The following is a 25,644-nucleotide window of genomic DNA, read 5'->3' as shown; positions in this document are numbered from 1 at the left end:
GAAAACTACTAGTATATAATATAGAGTATAAAATACTCATCTAGTAATATGAAATTATCATTGGTGCAGAATCATGAAAAAATCGCAAAGCCACTTTCTGAACCTACCTTATACTACAGAAAAATATTTTGACTTTGAAGGATGAGTAGAGGTAAGGACATGATAAATGTATGCTTAGTCATAGCAACGAAGCAGTGGGTACCAGATTTTAAATGCTGGAACATTCCAAATCATTTCAAAATATAATTTAGATTAGAAACTGCTTTTAAAATGCCTGATGCTATTTGGGATGAACATAGTCTGGGTAGATTATGCAAATGGTTGTTTCAGCTACTGAGACATGGAATTGTCACTTCTTGGAACTTTATCTACCACATTGACTTCACAAAGCTGTATGAATAAAAGGAGTAAATTATAAGACATAAAACTTTCACCCTTTAAGTTGTTTGTAGTAACCACAGCTTCCTAATGTATGCACTGCATTGCTAACTAGTGAAAATATTCAGACCTTACAAAATTCAGACCAAATGATCCTCCTATACATTTATATCATGGTAAATGAGGCTGTAATTACAGCTCACTGACTAGACAGACATTTAGGAATAGGTCATGTGTAAAGAATGCAAATCTTCAAAGTCTAATTTTGTAGTTGCTTCCTTCTCTATACACATAGATGTAAAATTAATCCAGTCCAAACTATAACACTTCAGGCCTACGGGATCTCAAACTGGGGTCTTTATGTAGCTACCATTTTCACAGTTGTATACTCTGGTAAGATGCAAGTAAAATTTACATATTTTGAAAAATAGCTGGATACTTTAGAAAAGACTGGAATTAGGATGTTCTTGGTTAGAAACCCTGGGAATATTTTTACTAAATTAAATTTGTTTTGTTTTGCTTAAAATTCCACTGAGACATCTAAATGTATCCATAGCATTTCTAATTTTTTGATTTTTATACAACTAAAATTTCATTTGTTAAAAGTGATGCATTTCCTGTGAAACCTGTGCTTTTAAAAATTTATAATTGTAACTAATAAAACTGCTACCATACCCTTGTGAAGATCTGGAATCATCTAACTTTTAAATACAGATGTGCCTTTATAGTGGAGTTACATCCTGGTACACTCACCATGGGATTAAAAAAACCTCTTCATCTGCTGACTATGATAGTTCTGCAAGTCAGTGCTATAATGTAGAGTGTCAGTTGCTTGGTGGCATGATTGCATGAATTACTGGAAGCTGCAGCCTGTTGTCCCTGCCTGGAAATGGAATAGTGTTATAGAGTGTGTGAGTAGCCCAAGAAGATGACTCAAAATGCAGATGTTACTAAATGTATATGACTTTCACAGTACTGAAGAAGAAAAAGAAAACAGTGAAAGCATTATAAACCAGGGGCTGTTTGTATCTTATCTGACCTGAGTTTTATAAAGTAGGAAACTAACACAAAGGGGTTGAAGACCAGGTCATTGCATCTTAAGATCAGCATTCTTTCCGTGTCGTTTCATCTTTCTATTTTCAATTCACTAAATTCTATGGTTACTCTCATAAATTACATATGAAAAACAGAAAAAGGATACGGACCAAAATAGTTTTTGAGTTGTCAATCCTAAATCTTTACAAGCACACTTGCTGTTGTGGTTGTTAATGTGCAATGTTTCTCCATGGCTCCTGTGTTTTATCATTTTGTTGCCATCTGGTGGTGCTTTTTGGAAAGTTATGGGATCTAGAGGAGGTGGAGACTTCCTGGAGGAAACAGTCACTGGGGGTGGGCTTTGAGGTTTTATACCCTGCTCTCTGTCCTGTTTCCTGTCAGCTGAGATAAGCTGATCATTGGCCTCACAGTCTGGCACCATGCTTTCACCATCATGATGGACTCTATCCTTTGAGAACTGGAAGCCAAAATAAACCCGTTAGCCCTTAAGTTGCTTTTGTCAGAGTATTTTATCACAGCACAAGAGAAAACTAAGACACTATTCACTTGTCCACTCAAACACCAAGTCATCAGAGAGCTGTAGATTTCAATGCTATTCAAGAAAAGACAAGCTCTCTACCCTTCAAGTAACTGTTACAAATCCTGGTTTGTTTTTTTCTTTTTTTCTTCGAGACAGGGTTTCTCTGTTTAGCCCTGGCTGTCCTGGAACTTACTCTGTAGACCAGGCTGGCCTCAAACTCAGAAATCCCCCTGTTTCTGCCTCCCAAGTGGGAGGATTAAAGGCATGTGCCACCACTGCCTGGCTACAAATACTTGTTATGCATAGTCAAACAAAAACATACTTCTGCTACTTTCATAACTGCTTCCTGTAGTACACTTGATGAGGAAAAAATATAGGCTTAAAATATATTTGAGATAATTTCTAATATCAAATATATATCTTAAAAATCCCAAAATTATTTAGGCCCCTTACTTCACACACACACACACACACACACACACACACACACACACACACACTACCTATACAAAGAATCATATTCACTGAAAGATAAATTACTTCCTAAACTCATTAACATTTCTGACTAGTGCCACAAATATCAAAACAATTGCTTCTCTCAGATCCAGCACACTTTCTGAGATGGGACTGAAGTTTTTACTTCCAAGCTAATGTATAAATTGTACTAAGCATTATTTTTCTAACATCTTCAAGGAGGTGAATTACAATAATTGCAATAGCTGTTGATATAAGCTGTGTCAGGTCATTTTGTTAAGTGAAAACTGCATTTGAACTATAAACAACAAATTGCTTTGAACTTTTTATAAAGGGGATTTGGAGTTTATAGCAAACCAGTGTTTATCAACAGAAAGGTGTTTCCCAAAACAAAAACATCTACAGGCAGATTTTTAAGTATATAAATAGATATTTATTTCATCTCTAAATTTTGGGTTTACTCCAATATTGGTTTCTACTTTATTATGAACAATTTAATGCCACTATTTAACAGTTTAAAATATTTCCATTGAAAAAGACCATGGTTAACTTAAAAGTTTTACCTTTTACAATAATTGCCAATTTATTTTAGAATGATGATGTTAGAAAACCTAGGGATAAGGAAAGATATATTGAGATTAGATTTAAAACAATTCAATTCAGTGAATATAGGAAATCACAAACTTCAGTTTTGGGGAAAAATTAGGTATTCATTCATTGATGATATAGCAAAGTCTGCTCTTCTGCTCTAATACATTTACTGGTCAGATCCAGCATGGATTCTGCTCTCTGTTGGGATATATATGTAAACTAATGGCTAATTCATTAGCTTACAAGACAATGACTTGGACCACCTTATATAGGATTGCATCATGGCAAAAGTTTAGAGAGATTTTGCCTTAAGACAGTAACCCAAGGGTCAATTCTGGGATAGATAGCCTTTTATAACCCCATTCTTACCAGAATTAGTCAGTGGACACATGAGAACTAAGTAATCCTTCCCAAGGGCATACTGATCCCCCAACAGGCTCTACCTGTTAACCACCAACTCCACTGCCACACTGGGAGCATGCTTTTAACACGAGACCTTAGGAGACATACCATATCCTGACAGTGTTCAAAACATATGAACACTTTCTGACAGAAATCTCAAGAACTAATAATTAGGTAGGAGCTTCTTTCATACAAAGATAATTGAACCACATTAAAATGTTATAACATTCTTAAAAGAATTAAAAAGAGCCTGTCAGGAAGAAGCTGGGTGTGAACTAGTCATAAATTCCCATCTGCAAAACCTCTTGGAAATGGATACTCTTCTCAATAGTTCTCAGAATGTACAACCAGTATGAACCAAGTCAGCATCTATTAAATGTACATACGTGCACATATCCGAATGCTGGTCAGGTACGGAAAGTGGGGAAGGTGAGAAAGTATATCGTATTAAATGGATATGAGCATTCATAATCTACTGGAAGAAATAAGTTCCTAAGTAACTGATAAGGGGTGATTGAGAGCTAAAACCATGATAGAGAGCTATGGGAAAGCGCTTATCAAAATTAATTTTGATAAAAGAGGAAGTAATTGGAGAGAGAGATTAGCTGACACGAGGACAATAACTGACACTGAACATTTCAGATATTATAAAATGCTGGAACACTTTCTATTGAGTTGTCCCTGTCACCCATAAGGTACCAGGTGAGCCATTTCTTTACATCTGCATGTGCCATCAATTTTCTGAAGCTTTCGTCATGAATCAGTCATTATAATCACTATTTTCACACACTATGGAAATTAAAAGTACTTACTAGACTGAAATAAATAGATTCAAGTTTGGCTAAAAACATTAGCACTTTAATGTAATAAACAATAGAAATTTGATCAAGATTTTTATTAAGTTACAGTATGTTACATCTTTTGTCCCAGTAAGGTTTTTTTTTTTTTAATTTTTTTAAAGTAATATGATATAAAAGCCTATGTGGCCATATTACTTCTTGAGTTTCTTTTGGGCAGCTTTCTTCTTGACCATCTGTAAGCGCTTCATGGCGTTGAGCTGTGACTCCTGGGAGGTTGGGCCTTTAAGAGATGCTGAGGGACTGCTGCTGGTCTCGGACGTGGCTTTGCTGGGGGTACTCCCACTGGGCCCCGATGCAGCACTATTTCCATTCCCACTCAGCTGGCTGCTGCCTCCAGGAACTAAGCTACTAGGACTAGGAAGACCCACTTTGCTGACGTTATCACAACTAACTGAGCGACTCAGGCCAGTCTTGCCTAAGGTGAGAGGCGGAAGTGGTTTCAACGGGACAGAAGGGCTAGTGCTGTTACCAGAACCTATTTTGGAACCTATTCCACCTTTGGATGATGTTGCCAGACCAGTCAAACCCACAGGCTTCTGGTTAGCAGACGAGGCAGCAGGCTTTCCACTACTGTTTTGTGCTGATGAATTCAATTTTGCTGTTGATGGACCAGCTGAAGATGTTTTGGCTGCAAAAGCTGCCCATCCGGTTAGGCCACTAGTTACTGAAGAGGACACGTTGTTACTAGAAGAATTTCCTGAAATAACCGTGGATGGCTAAAAAAATAAAAGTAAAAAATATAAGTCTTACATTAGAGCCAAATATAATCAACGCCTGTATATCTTTGAATATAAAAGTTTACTTGTATATAAAGAAGTAATGATGTGGACAATGTGGACAATAAAACAAAATTAGGTTCTTATGAAGCTCAACTGAGAAACACATGGGAGTTTCTGAAGACAGGGAGATTGCTACACAACTTGCAGTTCCCAAATGCCCTACTGTTTTAATGACTGCAAAGAAAATAGATGAAATTCTTTTTGGGAAGTGCCCTAAGATTCAGTCACAAACCCCAAGAGAACCAGATTTAGTTCTTCAAGTCTTTTCTTACCGCCCAAAGTTTCACCTAGCTCATGACACATCTAAATCCAATCTACTTTAATAAATAAAACTGTTTACATACAAGATATTCAGGAAAAAATACCTAAGACATTAAGATTCAATCAATAGTGGATGTGTTAAAGCAAACACCTATATACAAGTTCTAAAGTCACTTAAAATATCAAGTTGCCACAAAGATTTCAACATCTATTCTACTACAAAATATACTCAAATGTGTAAACTGAGGATGTATTAAAAAGAACTCATAAATGCAGTTTCACAGTGTGTGTTTCCATTGATGCTATAGTAACAAACCCTAACTTTCCCATAGACAACTTTACATCTGCCTCTTGGGCAGCACTGGAGTTTTGAGGAGGTCTGACACACTCCTGGCTCATTGGTCAGCTCTAACATTTCAGCTTCTCTGATCTACTTCCTACACAGACAGACAAAAGAACCTAAGCTGTTTTAAGAACACAGGATGACTTCTGTTCACTCACATTCTGTCTACCTTCAGATTAAGAATCTCACAAAAGCATTCAAAGGGGAAGTCAGATATAGGACTGTCTGTATTTAAAGTGAAAAATACATAATTTATAAAAATAGTGATATAGTATCTAGAATATCTATTTGTATTTTAGAACTGAGCTCTTATGAAATGGTTGGCAAGACTTCTTTAGCTATTACAAAACTGTCTTCAATACAGTCTGTATATGAGTACTTTTACGCGCCAGAAAAGCAATCAAAATAAGAGTGGTTTGGGGGTCTTTATTGATGAGAAGTTGAAATTTTTGTTCACATGTCCTGAAAAGCCAGACATTTTTATAATAGCATCATGTAATTATCTCATGATATCCTGATTAGGAAACCATCTTACAAAACATAAATTCCTGGGACACACTGCTGGTGACAGAAAATGAAAGCAAAAGAACATAGCATGGCAAGAGTAATTTTCAGTTTGAAAAATCCATTTTTCTCCTTTCCCTTGTATAAAACATGAAACTATCTGCTGTGGTGATCCTTCATCAAACTCCAAGGAAAACTTATTTAAAGTAACTAAGAGACCAGTGCGCAATGGAGGATAAACAGGAAGGCAAGGAGGATGTGCTGGGCACTTGGCTGCTGTGGCCTGAGCCACTCCACAGAGTGACAGCGTAGAACACAACCAGGATGCACAGACATGAAACAGCCAAACTTGGTAACCTAGTAATACCTCATACTTCAGTGTAGAAAGTAAATTTCTGATATAAATGCTCCCTTCACATCTAATTAACTATTAGTGTTTTTCACTTCCAACATCAGTTAATAACAAAGGTTGTCATCGAACTTTTATGAGAACCTACCCTTCAGCCAGCCACACTGAGGTTTAATGAAAACAAACACACTTTACCTTAACTTCAGTTCTCTTGAATGCGAGGAAGGTTGTCTCTTGTTTAAGTTTGGTTTCTGGCTTCTTAACTAATGGATCCTTGACAGTTGGAGCCACAGAAACAACAGTGGGTGCTGGTTTCTGTGGTGGCTTCTGAGTTTTCTGAGCCTATGAAAAACAGATGGAAAATTATATATAAAAATATTTATTAAATAGCATAAGATTAAAAATGTATCATATAAACACTGAATGGTAATGATCTAAAAATATTGTGATGATGCTGAAGTATCAAAAAATTATCAACATATTGTTTTATAGATTTTATTAGTTTCTGAAGAGTAATGATACCATCAATCGTGCAAATTAGGGTTGGTTAAATACTATTTTAACAAGATAACCCTCCTGTTTTTAATAAAGGAAAATCCCACTCGTAAAGCACAGCTACCCTCTGTTACCCATGCAGGACATGTTTCAGAACCTCTGATAACTACCAAAATCTGTGGATGTTCAGTCAAGTTCCTTAACTATAACTGGCATAGTATCTGGGTGCAGTGACATCTGTGTTTAAGTACTCAGGAGACTGAAGCAAGAAGACTAGGAGTTTAGGGGCAGTCTGGGCTGTAAACGAAGTACAAAGGCCTCAAGACCTTGTCTTAAAACCTTATGGGCAGTAGAAGCATGTGGATCTCTGTGAATTCCAGGCCAGCCTGGTCTACTTAGTGAGTCCCAAAACAGCTAGGGATACAAATAGAGACCCTGTCTCAAAAAAACAAGTAAACAAACAAAAGAAACAAAACCCACTAAGGGTTGGGGCTCACTGAGTGAAGGAGCTTGCCATACAAGCCTGGTGTCCTAAGCTCTATCTCTGAAACCCATGTGAAGGTGGAGGGACAGAACCATCTCCAACAAATTCATTCCGTCTCTGTCTCTTTCTCTCTCTGTATGTTTGTATGTCTCCCTCTCACACCCCAACCCCCCAAAAAAGTACTCTTAAAGGTTGGGGGATCTAGCTCAGCTGTAAAGCATACTTAGCATGCAGGCCCTGCAGTTCCATCTACAGCACTAGGGGGAAAAGACTGCACTTACAGAACTCTCTGTAGACAGTAACTCACCTCTAGGTTTCTGAATGTAAATGTCATGCAAACAAATGTCATATTAAAATACTGAATATTGAAATAGAGCAGGGAAACAAGCCTGTCCTCTCTTTGTACTGATGCTTTCGTGCCCTTTTCCCCCAACAAATATTTTCAATGTGGAGTAGGTGGAAAACATAGATGCTGAGTTCACAGAAACTGGGGGGACAATCATGGACGCATCCAGTTAGCATCACTCATTAAGTAGTACACTTCATTTCTTTTTATGGTTAGCCAAAGACTGAAGTAGTTTCTTCTTGAGGTTCAGTTATATGTTTTTAAGTTACCGAAGATGAGTTGAAAACAACTCAGGTAATTTATGTGGTTTTAAACACTGAATTAAAAGATTAGAATTATTCATGGATAATAAATTCTCGAGGTTTTTTTTATACAAGTGAATCAAATCCTTGGGAAAAGTTTATAAATATAATTTCTATGTTACTCAGTAAGAATTTTATTTATTCTTCCTAAGCATTTTTGTTTTGTTTTGTTTTTTTGGTTTTTCAAGACAGGGTTTCTCTGTATAGCCCTGGCTGTCCTGGAGCTCACTGTGTAGACCAGCCTGGCCTCGAACTCAGAAATACGCCTGCCTCTGCCTCCCAAGTGCTAGGATTAAAGGCATGTGCCACCACTGCCCAGCTTCTTCCTAAGCATTTTTATTTTGACCAATAACTGACTTTATTTTATGACAAAATAAATGCTACTAAATTCTCTTATAAGTTTTAATTCTTTTTCAGATTCTTAGTGTTTCATGTATGAACAATCCTAGCTATGTAAGCAGTACAGAGCAATGACTGAAACAATTTTTAGTATCAAACAGAACCAGGGCTGACCCTTGCTCATTACTTCCCCTGCTGTGTTACTTCAGGTGTAACACAAATGCCTCACTCCCTGGACCCGTGCATTTATGAGGATGAATTGTAGTTATGTAAGAGCTTAACCTAGAGTCTCACAATGTTAAGTGCTGATGACATAGTCACTATTACTAGCATGCAAGGATCTGGCTTTGATCGCTTGGACCTTGATAACAAGATGAAACATAATGACTGTGCTTGTTAGTGTCAATTTGACATAACCTGTAGTCACGTGAGAACAGAGAACCTCAACTGAGAATTCCCAGATCAGAATGTCTTGCGGTAATGCCTATGAGAGATTGTCTTGATTAATGACTAATATGAGAGGGCCCAGTCCAGGGTGGGCAGCACCATCCCTAAGCAGGAGGGCCTAGGCTACATTAGAAAGTCAAATGGACATGAACTGGAAAGGAAGCCCAGGAAGCAGCATTCTTCTGTGCATGGTGAAAAGATGACTTAAACGGCAGACATGGGCAAAAACAGGGGCCATATATACATGCTTTTAAGTGGTATGCACCTCATTTATATATATATCAACTTTACTTTGGAAATAAATGAAGGCCACTGGGAAATATAAACAGATCAAGTGAAGTAACTCATCTAGATGAATAAATCTAAGCATTAGAGTGAGTAAAACAGATTGAAGGGAAATGAAGAGACCTCTTACAGGCTACTGTAATAGATAAGTAATAAGAGGCTTGCAGAACACAGTAGCAACACTGAAGTGAGCAGACCCGAGGCATTTATGATGTATATACAGGTATACAGTTAAGTTTAGCAAACAAAGCTATAAGAACTATGAAAGGTATCAAGCATAACATCTAGCTCAGGCAACTGTGGCAGAGGTCTAAAGAAAATAATTTTAATTTAGGGATATTAAATTTAAAGGATCAGTATCAAGTCAGTTATAGAAGATCACATATAAAGGGATTAAAATCATGTACATAGGTTGATGTAAGCTAACTTAAAAAATAAGGGAAGAAAACATTGAGGAAATTTAGTTTTTAACTTTGGTTAATAAAAGAGATGATGGTGAAATAATTTAAATATTTTGAAAATTTAGGTCTTTCACAAGTTATTCCTTTTAAAAATGATCAGTTTTTAGTGGTTGTCATGCTCTGGAATGTATCATACTGCTGCTGTGTGTCACGCTCTTCTGAATCGCAGCATCCCCTCCAAATTGGCAGGAAGAAGGGGAGGCTGAGAGCCTCCTTACCCCAGGAGGTAAACAAGTGGTCACACGCTGGTGAGAAGGGAACTCTGAGAGCCCACCCCAACAATATAAAAGCTGTGGACAGTGCTAGGGACTGAGTCGGACCACTCAAACTGCACAGAGGTGTCTGGACTGTGCAGCAGCCTTCAAGTTGTGGCAAGCTCCAGGAGTCGTCACCATGTTGCTGTGGGATTTCTGGTGAGGGAGCTGCTCTGCATCACCCCTCAAGTGACCTCACCAATGTTCCTGTTAGTAAATCCAAGAAAAAACCTCATTTCTTCACCAATTGGACATTGGTACAATAACTACTTTACTGGACTTCATTTAATAACTACTGTCCTGGACTCCATTTCTAGAGTAAATAGTCATGTGAGCTTAAGCGTGCATGTGCTGGATGTGTGCACTGATGTGTGCTCCATCTACTGAGGAAAAGTCTGTTCTAACAACTGTTCATCTGAAATAATTTTGGTTGTAGTTTTGAAGAGTTAATTTCAATACAAAACTAAAAAACTCAATACAGAGACTTCTTGTAACAAAGAAAAAGAATATATACTAATAAACTTTTACTATTTTTGACAGAATAAAACATTTCCTATTTCTGCTTTATCTAATTAAACATAAAATGGACCTCCTGATTTTTACTTTAGTTTACAAATTTAGATCTTAAAAAAAATATATTGTCAAACATACAGAAATTTATTTGATTAACAGATATAAAGATGCTTCTATTAAGACAAGACACAGGAAGGGACACTCAAGGAAGAGATGACAAACCACTGAAGTAGAAAGCCACTTCTAGGTTTCTTTAAAATAAAATTCATTAAAAAATTAACTTATTTACGTTTTAAATTAATACAATTATAAAGTCTTCAGTCTAAGTAGTTAGTGTGAGCACACTGGGAAAGTACATAGTGAGAAGGAGATACAAGCCACACAGTGCCAATGAAGAGGAAGGCTGGGGAATATGGACACACAGGTGGGAAGACAGACGGACACACAGCTGAGAAGGCCTCTCTGCACAGCTGTGAGTTTCCTGGTTTCTACTCACTCAGGAATAGATCAGTTCCTATGTCTTCTTAACAGACTCAACAAAGACTGGGAGCTCTGTCTCACCGCTTGTGCTTCATGGTGTTATAAAAGGTTTGTAATTACAGCTTCATGCTTGAAAAACATATTGTTCTATTTGTCTTCAACCCTGTTTCTTTAAATTAAGGTGAATGGAGGAGGATGTATAATGTGCTCTGGTCTGTGGGCATAGCAACACAAATCTATACGACAGTATATACGCAAACACTTAAATGTTAGTTTATTTTTCAGTATTATTTTCAGTACGTGAAATGTCTTAATTTCATTGTGAACTCATATATCAACAAAGGAGCATCAGACGGTAGTTAACACGTAAAGTATGATTCTTACCATTCTCTTCATTTGTCTGGTGCATCGGGCACAGTACCACACCAGGCGAGGGTCGTTGACTTCTTTGTCTGTCACTTGGGGCTTATGGCAGTCTTGGTGGTAAAGGTTATGGCACTCTTGACATTCTACCAATTGGTTTCCAGATGCCACTGTCATTTGTCTAAGAAAAACAGTGCATTAAACACTATAGAATCTTCAGCATACAATTTAAAGCTACTTCCACATTCTTCTGGTAAAGTTTGTTATGTTAAAGAGAAAGAACCTCAGAAAAATAAATCCTTAAGAAAAATAGCAAACACTAGTATAAAGTCTACATAAGACCTTCATTTCTGACAGGTTATACTTAGTCAATATTATAACACTTCAATTAAGTTTAATTCTATTTTTGTCACTTAGCATTGCAAGTTTTTTCTATTTCTCAAAAGGTAGTAGGCTCTAACTACACTAACGACAGCACTTTCTTAGTACCTCCATTACATTCCTTTATAGGTAGCTACATGAGTTTTGTCTTCATCATTAATAAGTTAGGTCAGCTGAGTGTGGCCACTCAAACTTGTCACTCCAGCATACATGTGACTGAGAAGGGCATCACAGCCTGGGCTAGATGTTGTGTTCTAGGCCAGCCTTGTTAGAGTAGGAACCTGTCTCATAAAACTTATTTAAAACAAACAAACAAACAAACCAACGTTATCTAAAGATGAGAGAGAACCTACATTAATCATTTACTCTAATTAATACAAGATGTTTGGTATAAATCTAACCAACGTATATAAATCTGAGCAGAATAGCAGGTGTATAAAAAATGTATACATTCCAACAGCACAAGAAAGCGATCAGCGCAGGCTTAGTGTAGTATACTATGTGCCTTGACGAAAGGAAATACAGTCACGAAGTCTCCCCCGTTAGTACTTTTATAATATTCAGTACAAAATGCTAATTTCAATAGCAGAGTGGGGTAAAAATGCAATATATGTGGAGACAAGCAGTTTTATGCAGAAGCCATCAACTCATTTTCTATAGGGCTCCAAAGCATGTATTTCCTTAGTTCCAATATACTAGATCAGTAGAAGTTAACATTTTTACTAGAATAGCCACAAAAATTATTTATGAAAAACAAAACTGCAAAAAAGCAAAACAAACAAACAAAAAGCAAGCCAAAACCCCAAACCCGAAGGGTCTCCTAAGCAGAACCAGGTGCCTCTGTAAGAGTGCATTCTAGTTTTAAAGTCTGCTCCAGAGAGCCCACGTTCATTTCCACTGTTCTTAGGAAAAGATGTAGTGATGTTCTTGAGAAATGACATGTACCAGTTTTTTTTTTTTTTAAGTGTCACCAGCAATTCAGGAAAAAGAAAAAGCAATAAAGACAGCTTAAGAAAAGATGGAGCTGACATTTCTGATAGATTCTTTCTCATTTTAAAAGAACACATCGTCACTTCCTCTAGCACTCAAGAATGCAGATAGTGTAGCTACAACACACCAGACTAAAGAAGCTGTGGTCTGGATGGGAAACCAGCCACCAGTCTTCAGTGCTCAAGTGCTAGATGTGTAATTTACAAGATGCAGCCTACTCATTTGTTCTTCATCCCAAATAATAAGTACAAAACGAGATTCTCAACAAATTCTTTGAATTTGAGGGTGGGAGGCAGAAATAAACAGAGTAGGAGGAGGGTGTTTGCTCGTTCTAAAGAACAAAACAATCAGTGACAGATAGGGTATAACCTACCTACAAACAACACAGGCCAACCCCATCTCCATGGCAAAGTCGTCAGCACTCGTCTCCTCAAAGCTGGAGAGATCAGCCAGCGCTAAATCCTTGCTGGTTTGGACGGTAATGGGAGACGATCGTGTCTCTGGCTTCTCCAATCTAGGTTTCTTTGGAACATCAATTCCTTCAGTGACATCTTTCATCTATGAAAAGAATGAGATGTGGAATGATTGTGAAAGTAACATGACAGAAACTCTGAATCACTGAGAGAAACGAAGGGCAGTATACAGCAGTTCATTGTATAGACACTTTCACACTGACAGGGAGAGCCGTAGACTTTGAAGACCAGTAGAAGGATCTTAACTGTTACTTGAGTTGGACTCATGGGAGGTGCAGGAGGAGGGAAAAGGAAGGGGGAGAAATTATATAAATGTAGTACTCATATATAAAATTCTTATAAAAAAATTAAAAAAGGTAATTGGCAATTAGTATGTTAAACTAGCAAGATATAAATAAATCAGAATAGTAAAATTAGTATCTATATTCCCTTTGTATTATACATATTAAAGAATTCTGAAAATTCAATGCATATACTATCTTTTTTCTCTCACTTAAGATGTTTGGACTAATATGGTTATTTAAAGCAACAACAAACCAAAACTTTCAGGGTGGGGACATTGCTGACTGAATCAGGTACCTGTGCAAGCATGAAGGACCAGAGTTAGGATCCCTAAAGCCCACATAAGAGCAGGCACAGGGGCAGCACCTGGCCAGCTAACTACAATAGCTTGAATCAGTGAGCTCCCGGGTCAGGGAGAGACCTGCCTCAGTACACAGAGTGGATAGTAAGTACATAGGATATTCACTGCTGACTTTGAGCATCTACACACATGTAGACATGCATACACTATCCATACACAGGAACACACATACACAGGAACACACACTATATATAAGCAAAAACCACTTTAATTGTGAGTAGTAATATTCAAACTATGTTGAAAAAAGTAAATAATGAGCTCTATTGCTATCTATACTTAATGCATTACCATAGTACCTTCAAAGCTAATTCTGGCAATTTTAAGATATAAAAGCTATAGGTAAATCTGTTGGATTCACAAAAATTAAATCCTGAAAATACACAGAGAATATAGAAATTTTAAACTTTATTTGTAAAGGTATAAATTTATTGTAACAATATTGGATAGCAATTTGGTTATGTCTAGTAATGATAGAAATATAATTATCTTCACATCCACTTATAGATATATAACTTACAAAAATTACTAACATGGTCACAGAAAAAAATATGAATAGCTCACTGAGGCTATACTGTAATAAAGGAAAAACAGAAATTTCATAAATATTTACCAGTAAAGTAATTGGTAAATTTATTTATTCATAGAATCAATGTTAACGGTAGCAAACAAATGGTAAAAATCAAAAAGCAAACAAACAAACAAAAAAAACCAAAAACACTTTAAGACCTACATATACTAACATAAATTTGAAAAACACAGTTTGGTCAAAGAGATTCCTTGGTGGATAAATGTGCTTACAACCAAACTGATGGCCTGAGTTTGATCCCCAAGACACCCCGTTGGAATGGGGGATCTGACTCCTTCATGGTGTTTCCTGGCCTCCAGGTACACCTGCAGCACATGTGCTCACACTCCCACACATATATTAATGTAATAAAAACTTAGAGACTAAACACAGTTGAGTGAAGAAAAAAATAACTAAATGATGTATAAAACACTACAATGACAGCTGTGTAAATACAAAAGCAAAAAGATAATGCAATGTATTGGATTAATAATAACCTAGTATTAGTAACAGTACGAAAACATATGGGATAATAGGTCTACCAGACGGCAAGCGCACTGAACATCTTTTTAGTGCATTTTTTATTAGTTGCTAAAATTTAACTGCCATTTACAAAAGTTACCCAAAAAATACAAATCACATTTGACCTATAGCCTTCTCATGTATCAAGTTCGAGTTTAGTCACATGTGGATTCTTTGTCCTCAACAGCTACTGCAGCCAGAGTTATGGATTAAAGTCTTCATTAGTTTCCCCTGTGGAGCAAACACTTGACAACAACTATCTCAAATCGTGGTTAAATACATTTCTAGGTTTTATTCACTTTCTAAAAGTTCAGCATCTCCAGCTATCAAAATATATTTACAGAGTGATCATGATGTGACTATACCCACCGCTACATAAAGTAGACACAGCCATTCTTTATGCCTATGAGAACTGTTCATCCTTTCCTAACTACAAGCAAAGCTTACTTTATCAGCAGGCCTCTTCTCGGCTTCCTTCTTTATCTTCTCGGCCGTGAGCACTTTGCCATTGCTGCTGCCGGGAGGGAGGCCAGATGAGGATTTGGGCTCTTGCTTAATAGAAAGTGATTTTGCACTTGAAATTTTGGGTGATTCCACATCCTACAGGGTGAAATAAAAAGGTAAGAGGCCCTCAGTTTATTCAAAATAGAAGGGCTGGGTGTACTGATCAATAGCAGGGAACTTGCCTAGCATGTACAAAGTCCTAAGCTCAATCCCCAGTACTGAAAAAAGAAACAAGCACAAAAGTACTAATCTAAACTACTTTTGTTAAAAACCAAGATACCATATTATAGTCCATGTAACACTGCTTCCTACCATGGCCTCACTAAGATACCATATTACAGTCCATGTAAGACTGTTTCCTACCATGGCCTCTTACCAAGATACCATATTATAGTCCATGTAACACTGTTTCCTACCATAGCCTCTTACCAAGATACCATATTACAGTCCATGTAACACTGTTTCCTACCATGGCCTCTTACCAAGATACCATATTACAGTCCATGTAAGACTGTTTCCTACCATGGCCTCTTACCAAGATACCATATTATAGTCCATGTAACACTGTTTCCTACCATGGCCTCACTAAGAGAAACTGAGACATAAGCAGCACCTATCTCATGTTCTGGGTGTGCATGTAAAGAGACAACCACTGCAACCACAGATCCATTATCACCCAGACTTTCTGTGGTATTCTGTGATCACTCTCTTGCAGGTTTACACTCTAGAAATCCTTGGGCACTAAAGCTGGGTTGTGCACACAACTTACGCTTCGGATTCTGATCAGACTCAAGCTGGCCATACAGTTCTGTCCTCCGTCTTAGTTGGGCAGCTATGTCCCCACACCTGGGTGACCTGGACTTTCAGACCTACAATAGTACTCTTCTTGCTGAGAGCCTGTATGTGCTAGGTAGATACTACTCCGGCTGACTTACTTATTTTGTTGTAATTTCTACAGTTCGACAAGTTAGTTCTTAGTCTCCTCATTTTGACAAGGCTGGGTGAAATAAATTCAGTTTCCTTACTGTAAAGTGAAGAAAACTACACAATACTAATTTCTAGGGATTATTATTACAACAAAAATTCATGATAGCCACAAACCACTTAGGAAAGGCCTAGTTAGACACTGTAACATTTTAGGGTATGCAATTCGTTAAACTGGACCTTCAAAATGTGTCTTGACTCTAAACCACTCTTGTCATATAATGCTGCCATTCAACATCAATAATGGAGCTACATGGTTTTGTCATCTATGACCTTTATTTACCTTTATAGTATCCTGTCCATATTTAATTTATCTTGTCAAAAAAAATCCTGTGTTATTTTATGCTTTTATCCTTAAAACATTACAGAATAATTAGAAATAAGTTTGGATACCTTTCGCAGCTTAAAAATAGTTATAAAGAATTGGAAATTAAAGTGCAAAGAAGTGATTTTTACACAGCAGGTAGTAAAAGAGCGTATCCTCTAGAGCAGTGGTTCTCAGCCTTCCTGACGCTGCGGCCCTTTAACACGGTTCCTCATGCTGTCTGTGGTGACCCCAACCATAACATTATTTTCATTGCTATTTCACAATTGTAATTTTGTTACTGTTATGAATTGTAAAGTAAATATCTATGTCTTGAGATAATCTTAGGCAACCTCTACAAAGGGGTCGTGACCCACAAGTTGAGAACCATTGTGCTAGACCAAACTAACATTTCTGGGTACTCTCTGAAAGCATGAGGGAAGAGAACAAAATTAAAGCATGTAATTTCTTTGAGACATAAAGATTACTATGGCAGAGCGTGTTTCAAGACAAGCTATATGTTGTCACTGAACACTTCCAATACTTTCCAAGCTTTGTAGTCAGGTAGATACCTTTTGAGTTGGACGGTAACTGGAATCAATGCCCCGAGCCAAAGACTCATCAAGCAATGCTTTTAGCTTTTCGGCAGAATCTTTACTCTTTGAGTGTAAGAAACCTAGTGCTTTCAGAAAAATGGGATCCAGTTCCAAGTTCACAGTAGCAGCCATTGCAAACGCCTACAGAAAAGAAAAAAGGAGGGAAGTAATTTAGACAGTATATAATTATATATCCCAAATTTCTCTATTTTGTTTTCTTGCTTGTAGTATTTTAAAATATCTGAAAGGTTATTAGAGGCAAAGTAAGGACTGGCATTATGTGACTTCCTTCTCCCTCCGGAGCAGTGAATATTACCAGCTTTCTACAAATCTACATCCACTACATTTCGGAGACAGGGTCTCCCTACATGCTCAGGCTGGACAATTTGATCACCCTGCCTTCATCTCTGCACTGCTGAGCTTAGAGGTGTGTTGCCACCACACCTGACAAGGGCAAAGTTTTAACATTGACAAGATTTTTAATCACAGAGCACCTTCCTAGTTATCTCTAATAACATATCTGTAATTTATGACACATGTAACTTGCCTATTTTTAAGCCAAGTTTACTACACATTAAAATGTCTCTTTTCAAGTCTTATTTTTACCACAAAAATCGAGATTTTGTGTTCATGGGGGTAGGGCCTGGAGGGCAAGGATAGGAACAGAGAACAGGTCCCTGCTGCAGTCACTGTGCAGCTTTTACAACTGTTTCTTGTTTTGCTTCTGTACACTTTCCCGCCTCCTCAGTCCTCTGCTATTTTTAATATCCCAGAAAGTGGGAGTCTTAGTATATCACATTTCCATGGAGGGATCTCTTGCACTGAGCTACTTCTCAAAAGCGAGGTCTCTGGACAATGATCCTTACCTACAGCATGGATCCCTCGGGTCTGATAACTCTTGCTGCCCTGAGGAGCTTAAACAGCAGGCCCAGATAGTGGAGCCACACATCAACGGTCTGCAAAATTGTCAACACTTGAGTTTTGTTTTCAGTTAATACCAATGTTTTCACGTGCTTCTATTTCTGGTTGTCCTTCTTCCAAATACCTTCTAGGCAAGGAATTAATAAAATAAAAATGCACCCTTGGTGTTCAATCCTTTGATCAATATACTAAGGTTTTAAGTCCTCTTCTATCTTTAAGTTTAAAGGCACAGTAATGAAACACAGTTACAGGGCTATAGTAAAAGATCTCTCACCAATTCCACTGTAAGCTCCCATTTTCAAGGGCTTACAAAACCATTAAAACTTGCTATACATTGAATCTTGGCATATGAAAGCACAGGTGGGAAGTAGGTTTCATTTATTCCTTCTGTTTTTCTCTTTATAACTTGCCAAGATCAATAAGACACAGTCAGAAAGACAGAACACACAAAGACACACATACACAAGACTCTTTCTAAGTTTCTAAAAAGGCATCTGATAATGAAAAATTATTGCTAATTCTATGTTCTACTAAAATATGATCTGTCTGAATTACCTAGATAATGGAGTTTGAAAGCTGGTACTAGAATGAGAAAGTAACCATACCTCAGCTATATTAGTGAGAATTTAAGAAAATGAAATAGGCTCTATTGCTGCTTTAAATTATATTACATATACTATCTCCAAAGAATCTCTGGTTCAAGAGGATTATTTTCAAATGCAATGATGAGAAAAATTCATTTACTCTAATTTCCATGATTAAAGAGGTAAATATGTTGTTTCAGATAGAACAACACAGTCTCATCTTTCTATGACCTATTTTATGTAGCTATAGTCATAGTAGTTTATATGACCTATTTTATGTAGCTACAGTCTTAGTAGTTTATTTAACCCGGGGCAGTCTGTTTTACAGGTTACTGAGCAAATATCTGATACCTACACAAATACTTACAATAGGATAGAAGCACTACTTTACATCTTCTTTTTTTTGAAAAATGGTAGCAGAGTATTGCTATGTATTTTTGCCATCACAAATGAAATGCCTATAAATTAGGTAACCTGTGATGTAAGTCTACAAAAATTGTCAACAGCAATATTCTAATGGAAACCTCAGAATTAGTTCTTTTATAAGACTTGACATGTTTTGCACTCTTGCCATACTTCAAACCCAGTTCTGCACATGCTGGGATGGTATATGTGTGTGTGTGTGTGTGTGTGTGTGTGTGTGTGTGTGTGTGTGTGTGTGTAAGAAAGGTTTAGAGATCACTACTCTAAACTATCCAGTAACTTCCAATTTCTCTTTTCTCCCTATACATCATGGCTTTTTTAAAGTATAAATGCTCATCCTGCAAATCCATCCAGTGTTTTAACTGAGCTCAGTCCTTCACCCTCCCCAAACTAACGTCATTAGCAGCCCTCTCATTAAGAACACATTCCCCTGTATTTTCTACTCTTTCCTCAGGCACTATCTGTCTTTACTATTCTCACTAATGACACCACGCTTTATAACTTCCAACAAGGCAGTGTTCCTTCGACTTGTTCCATCGGCAAGGCTGGAACGGTATCCAGACGGAACCTCTTCTGAATTGCTCAGCTTAGAAATTCCATGACCCCATTTATCAACTTCCGACCTCATCTCCACTGCTTCATTTACAGAACATTAGGGCCAGGCCCTCTTTCTCTCTCCCTGACATTACCTTTAATCAAGCATATATTATGATCCTCTAAAACATTTTACAAATAATTTTATTTAGTTCTTTAACAGAAAGAGCTTCATCTTCAGCCAGTGAACTGCAAAGTCTGCTACACCGTTCTCTATGAATACAATCAACAACCCCCTCCTTTGCAAATTCTATCTCCCAGTTTTTTCCTTCTTCACTGGCTTAACTCAAGAACATATTTGGGGTATTAGGCCTTTTTTTTTTTTTTTTTTGGTTAATTTCCCCCCTTCCTTCTGCTACTACTTCTCAAACCAAACAGAAGCAGTAGGTGGCATTAAAAAATGTGCATGTAAATACAGAACATGAAGATAGACGAAAGAATGTGTTAAGTGTGAGTTTATTTTAAAAACATAAATGTTGTTTAAAACAAAGTGTACAAAAATTAATATTTATTACTTTAAAACTATCAATGACCTAAGACACGGCAGTGATAGTGCTGGTTGGAGTGAACGGTTGGGGCGCACTAGGAAGTATGTGTAGCAAATGTAAGTTACACTGCACCTGCCAGCCTATACCATGATCTCCCCACATCGCTCACCTCTGTTTATGGCCGTATGTTACTGCCTTCCTGTTCAGCTTCCACTCTAGTACAAGCCTTTCAGTCACTCTCTTCCAGTTCTCTAAGCACCCTTATCCCACTGCTCTACGATTTACCTACTTTGTAGACATGCTTCCACTTGGCATCTTCTCCTGTCTACACCCAAATAAATGCAGTTGAAAGAAATGCCATATTCTCTTCCAAGGTATTAGTCCTATCTAACGTGCTTCACATTCTTTCCCTGCCTCATGTCATTCCTGCTATTGTTACAACTGTTCCAATGATCATCCTGGGATTCCTGCTTTAGTTTCACTACCAAGTCTCCAAAAACTAAAAAAAAAAAAAAGAAAGAAAGAAAAGAAAAAGAAATTCAACTGTCTTTTCTTCCCAACAAAAAGCAAGCCAGTCATATTTTATGGGTAGGAATGTGTACAGTGGTCTGACCTGCAACATTCACTTTCTAGTCTTTCATCTGTCTTTAATTCATTAATCTCACTAGAGTATAGCTTTTATGAGAGCAGAAGTTTGTGAAGGGTGAGGGGGGAATGCAGATATTTCCCTGGCAAGTAAAATTTCACACGTGTTTTTAAAATATGTATTGAACTAACTGGAATTTTGCCAAAATGGCCCTTTCCAAGGCTTCTGTGATATCCCCCCCAAAATTTAGCGCCCCTAGCTAAATAGATGCTCTCAAAAGTCTTTCACCCTGCCTGCTAGTTTCAAACAAACTTTCAAGTTGATCACTTGTTAGTGCATGACATAAAGGCAACTGACTATTCACGAAGTGCAATACTAAAATGTACTATATCATTAAAACACCCAGAAACCATCCCATTCCTGTCTCTGCAATATTTTGTAATCCTTTCCAATTAACTTTTTATTCTTCTTTCCATTGAGTGCTTTTGGAATATATATATATTCAAACCCAAGTGCTAGAGAAGCTAAAAAGAGTCAGGAGACACTTAGAAATGCGAATTCTTTGATGGAATCAAAACACAGGGGCGGCCACGAATAGGGAAAAGTCCTTCTCAAGGAAGCCAGAAAAGAGATGTAAAACGGGAGCTGTAGAGAGGTCTCCGGAACCCTTTGTCAAAGGTCCCAGTCCCCGGGGCCACAACCCTCAGCACCCAGCTCACAGTCCGTACAGAACGGGAGGGGCGGTCAGGCGGAGCCACGCAACCACCCGCAAATTATGAGGTCTGCCCTCCAGTAGGGAGGAGACCAACACCCCACAGAGCTCCACTCCCGCCGCCCCTCGCGGGGTCTCGAGCCTCCCCGAGGCGCCAGGAAGCGGCACAACTCACCGCTCCGCCCCGCAACTCGGTCCGCTCCCGGTAGCTCTCTTCGAATCCGTCCCCGCCCTCACCAGCTTAAGAAGCGAGAAACAAAGGTTCCCGCAACAGGTCGGAAGGGGAACGTTTCCTAGTGAGACAGCAGGAAGTGACATAGACCGCCCCTTCCGGTCTGCCGGATTATGAATGACGTGGGGCGGGGGAACTTCCAGACACATTGCCTCTACTTTATTTTCGTCCCCTTCCCCTGGTCAGACCCTCGCTGAAGGCGAGTGCTCCTCCTCAGGCCGCGGCTTCCAGAAGTAGCCTCGGAATCCCGGCTCGAGCTGGGCGGGAAGGCGCGGTGGCCCGCGTCGCCCGCATGCTCCCGCGCCCTCCCTGCCTGGCCGCGCCCCTGCGACCAGGTAAAGAGGGCGCTCGGGCTGCTCGTCCCCGCCGCCTCCTGAGAGCCGCTCTGGCCCTCAGGGGTCGGTAGGGCCGGGCGTGGGGGCGAAGGTGGGACCGGTGAGGGCTCGCCGCCCTTGAAAGTCTTTCCAACCCCACGTTCACCTCAGACTTAGCGTTGGTGCAGTTGGAGGGGGCTTCGCGCCGTTCCGCTCGGCTGCGAGCCATCCCTCTGGTCGTCTTCGTGCGTGGGTAGAGCATCAGGGCAGCTTTGCCCAGTAGGGGTTTGTGTGATCGTTTGAGTTAAGTGCAGGGGAAAGTCCTCTTGGAGCACGGCTTAACTTTCCCCCAAAACAGAGTCTTCCGTTGCAGCCCTTCCTGATTGGACGCTGTACATGAGTACTGTTTTACAGTTACGATTTGCTGCATCTGGGGACGTTTTGCTTATCCCCATCAAAGCAGCGTTTCTCTTCCAGGATTAGCTGGAACAGAAAACTTAAGATAAGCTTGCGTGAGAGTCGCTCTGGCTTCAAAAAAATGGATACTCAAAACACATACCTCTCCAATTTGGTTTGATTTGGGGAGTTGCACGACCCCATCCTCCGCTATATATCACCACCAAATTCTTTGTCATAAATTCCTTAAGGTCAGAAAAAAATAGACTATATTTCGTACCACATTATTGCTAAAGATAGTGGCGTTTGTCAAGTTTCCCTCGCGCTGTTCTACAGAAAGGGTATTTAGAGGAAAGAATTTAAAAAGCAAGAACTAGAAGTGATTTTAAACATGTAAATATGGTCTTGAAATGCCATGAGAATAAACTATTACAATACAACGACTGATTTGCTGTCATATTTAATAGATCAAACTTTAAGCTATATGAGTGTTAACTGCACTGTGAGGCGCATACACTGCGATTGAAAGTGTGTCTCAGTCGCATCATTTTAAAGAGGCCTAACTTCAAAAATAAGATCGAAGTTTGAACGTTTTATGTTATTAATTTTAAAACACCATTTAACTAGTAAGGGGCCATGGAGGGGCGGGTTCTCAAAGAAGGGGAGGTAGGATGTAGTGGGGTCCAGGGGTGTAGGGAAAGTGGAAAGAATACTATGTATTTCCCCACTTCAAACAAAACTAAAAAGCTTTGTGGTTGTGGACTTAAGGAGTTTTGTTTTAAACCTGTTATACTTTCTAGCTTTTGTTTCAACAGCACATGGTTTGAAATCAGCACAAACCACAATCCATTTGGCCTTATTAATAGCAGCCATTTAGCAGACATTAAAACATCTGGGACTTACCCAGGTGTCTACTATAGACTGCCAGCTGGTATGTGTTGTTTTTCCCCTTAAATGCAAAGTAACTTACTGCTTTCTTCTCGGAACACTTCTTGGGATGCAGGAGTTTAAGCTTTGTAAGAATACAGTAAGTATTGCTTGCTTTCTTTCAGGCCTGCTGATATTTTCAGCATGTTTACATTTTATACTGTCCTTCCCTGTTAACCACAAGGTCAGATTTAGCCGCAAGCCTTATGACTTCATAGCAACACACAGTTCTTTGAATCTCCAGAGAGATGATAAATTCTTCTGCAACTAAGATTTCAGTAAGCATGTCACTTCCAAACTTTTCTTATTCCATAAAAATTTCATACCCTGATATGCAAGTAGCTAATTTTAATCATGGGTTAATTGCCCTTGAATTATAATCCTACATTACATAATATGAACTCTAAAAGCTGTATTTCTTTTTTTGATTTTTGTTGTTGTTGCTGTTGTTGTTTTGGTTTTTCAAGACAGAGTTTCTCTGTGTAGCCCTGGCTGTCCTGGTCACTCTGTAGACCAGGCTGGCCTCAAACTCAGAAATCCGCCTGCCTCTGCCTCCCAAGTGCCAGGATTGAAGGCGTGTGCCACCACTGCCCAGTAGAAGAGTACTTTTAAGTTAAACATAGTCCAAACATTTCCTGGGAAGAAGTTTTCAAATAAAAAGCATGAGTTGGAGTTTTCCCATTAAAGTTTATACATTTTAATAGTGTCCTTAGGTAAAGAATTTGTGAATTTTAAAGAATAGTAGGGGATGAGGTCTAATTCAGTGACAGAGTGCTTACACAACATGAGTGAAGCCTGGGATTTGAGCTATAGCACCATGCAGAACAAAGTAGGCAGTGTTTACCTCAGGGCTCTCCCTGTGTCAGTCATTAGCCCGTGGCACTGAGTATGCAAGGTGCTGCTAATACCATCCTCATTTTATATGGGAGAAAACTACGATGAAGGAAAGTTGGGATTTTTCCATTTGTTTATTCACTTTACATCTAGATTGTGTCCCCACTCCTCCCAGACTCACCCTTACAAATCCCTCCCCTCACTATCCCCTCCCTTCTCTTCTGAGAAGGGGAAGCCCCTCTTAGATCCCACCCTTCCTGGAACATCAGTCCAGTATGTGCTAGACAGGTCAGTGAGGAAGAGAAATTAACAGCTAAACAAATTTGTCAAGTCAGAGGTTCTGGCCGCTTGAAAACCCGGGAAGAGGAGATGGAAGGAGTGAGGAAGAGTAGTAAATGTTGTCAGGAAATAAAGAGGGGAGTCACACTGCAGCTCCACTACTTCTGTCTGTTTTATCCTTCGTGTGCAGAGGGACTCCCGGGGAATGCTGTACAGGAGACGTGTCTCTAGAGATTGTTGTTAGAGAATGTTCTGAACTGTGGAAAGTGGAGTGAATGAGATGCCTTCCCTCTTGTAAGAGCTGGAGATGCCATCAGTTAAAGCAGCAGTCGGGGGCTAAGGGATTCGATTTAGGTTCTATTTCAAAGAAAGTAGATAGCTTGGTGTGAGAGGAGTGGAGTGGGCGGGCCTTCAGGCTTGGAGGCGGGTGAGTGGAGTCGCTATTTCATCAACAAAGAGGCCAGGAAAGAAAAATGAACAAATTTAGAAAAATACCGAGTTGAAATGTCACGGAGCCTGGAGCTCAGGCAAGATGTGCCTGAAATAAGTGTAGGAGTCAGATAATATTTAAAGCCAGTGGCACTGCAGAGTACCTAGAACAATGCTGTTGAGATGCAGCTTGTGTACTGGTAATGGGCCATGAAATCAGTCAACAGTCATAATGTAAAAGGAAAGGGAAAAACAGCATAAATAATCAGATTTAGTTCATGCAATAGAGTAAGAACTCATGACATTATATCGGGTTTTGCTGTTGCTTTTCCTGGCAGGAAAAATTTTATATCCAGTCACTCTCTGAGCTACATCTTACTTAGCCTTTTGGATTTTAAAACAGCACCTTCCTAAAGTCAATATGCAGTAAATGGAATCAGGAAGCAATGACAAAGAATTGTATCCAGTGTATAAAAACTGTCAAATAACTAATGTTTGACATGGGGATTTATGAGGTTGGCATCCTTACTGAAAATATTTTAATAGCATAATTTCTGATTATTTTTACTTTGATAAGATTGTTCCTACTACAATAAAATGTGCTTTAATCAGACTATACTCTGATAGTATTAATATTTTCTAAACTAGGGTTTTGAGACAAATTCTTGTTAACACAG

General features: G+C 38.7%; 2 protein-coding genes across 5 annotated transcripts in view; one reads left to right on the top strand and one right to left on the bottom strand.

The window, feature by feature from the left end:
• Window positions 1-4,257: 4,257 nt before the first annotated feature.
• Window positions 4,258-21,873, bottom strand: Ints12 (integrator complex subunit 12). 2 transcript variants are annotated; one of them, XM_031375568.1, is made up of 8 exons: window positions 21,732-21,873; window positions 18,115-18,204; window positions 17,225-17,389; window positions 15,308-15,460; window positions 13,031-13,215; window positions 11,308-11,467; window positions 6,713-6,859; window positions 4,258-4,997 (listed from the first exon to the last, which is right to left on the bottom strand). In XM_031375568.1, exons 3-8 carry the CDS (start codon window positions 17,378-17,380, stop codon window positions 4,413-4,415), a joined length of 1,386 nt encoding a protein of 461 aa, XP_031231428.1. In that variant the 5' UTR covers window positions 17,381-17,389; window positions 18,115-18,204; window positions 21,732-21,873; the 3' UTR covers window positions 4,258-4,412. The 2 variants fall into 2 exon arrangements, with proteins under 2 accessions (XP_031231428.1, XP_031231426.1); XM_031375566.1 differs by lacking the exon at window positions 18,115-18,204 and having other exon boundaries at window positions 21,732-21,871.
• The window catches only part of Gstcd (glutathione S-transferase C-terminal domain containing), an 84,056-nt gene continuing 80,075 nt past the window's right edge, over window positions 21,664-25,644 (top strand). Inside the window, exon 1 of one of the 3 annotated variants that reach the window (XM_031375563.1) lies at window positions 21,664-21,830. The gene's annotated coding sequence lies outside the window, so the exon portion shown is untranslated. Of the gene's footprint in view, window positions 21,831-21,871; window positions 22,124-25,644 lie in introns of those variants that run through there. The other 2 variants (XM_031375565.1, XM_031375562.1) reach the window with 2 other exon arrangements.

Source organism: Mastomys coucha, unplaced genomic scaffold, assembly GCF_008632895.1.
Source record: "Mastomys coucha isolate ucsf_1 unplaced genomic scaffold, UCSF_Mcou_1 pScaffold16, whole genome shotgun sequence".
NCBI classification, from domain to species: domain Eukaryota; kingdom Metazoa; phylum Chordata; class Mammalia; order Rodentia; family Muridae; genus Mastomys; species Mastomys coucha.
The sequence above is the reverse complement of the archived record's forward strand: the minus strand, read 5'-3'. Positions and strand labels throughout refer to the sequence as shown.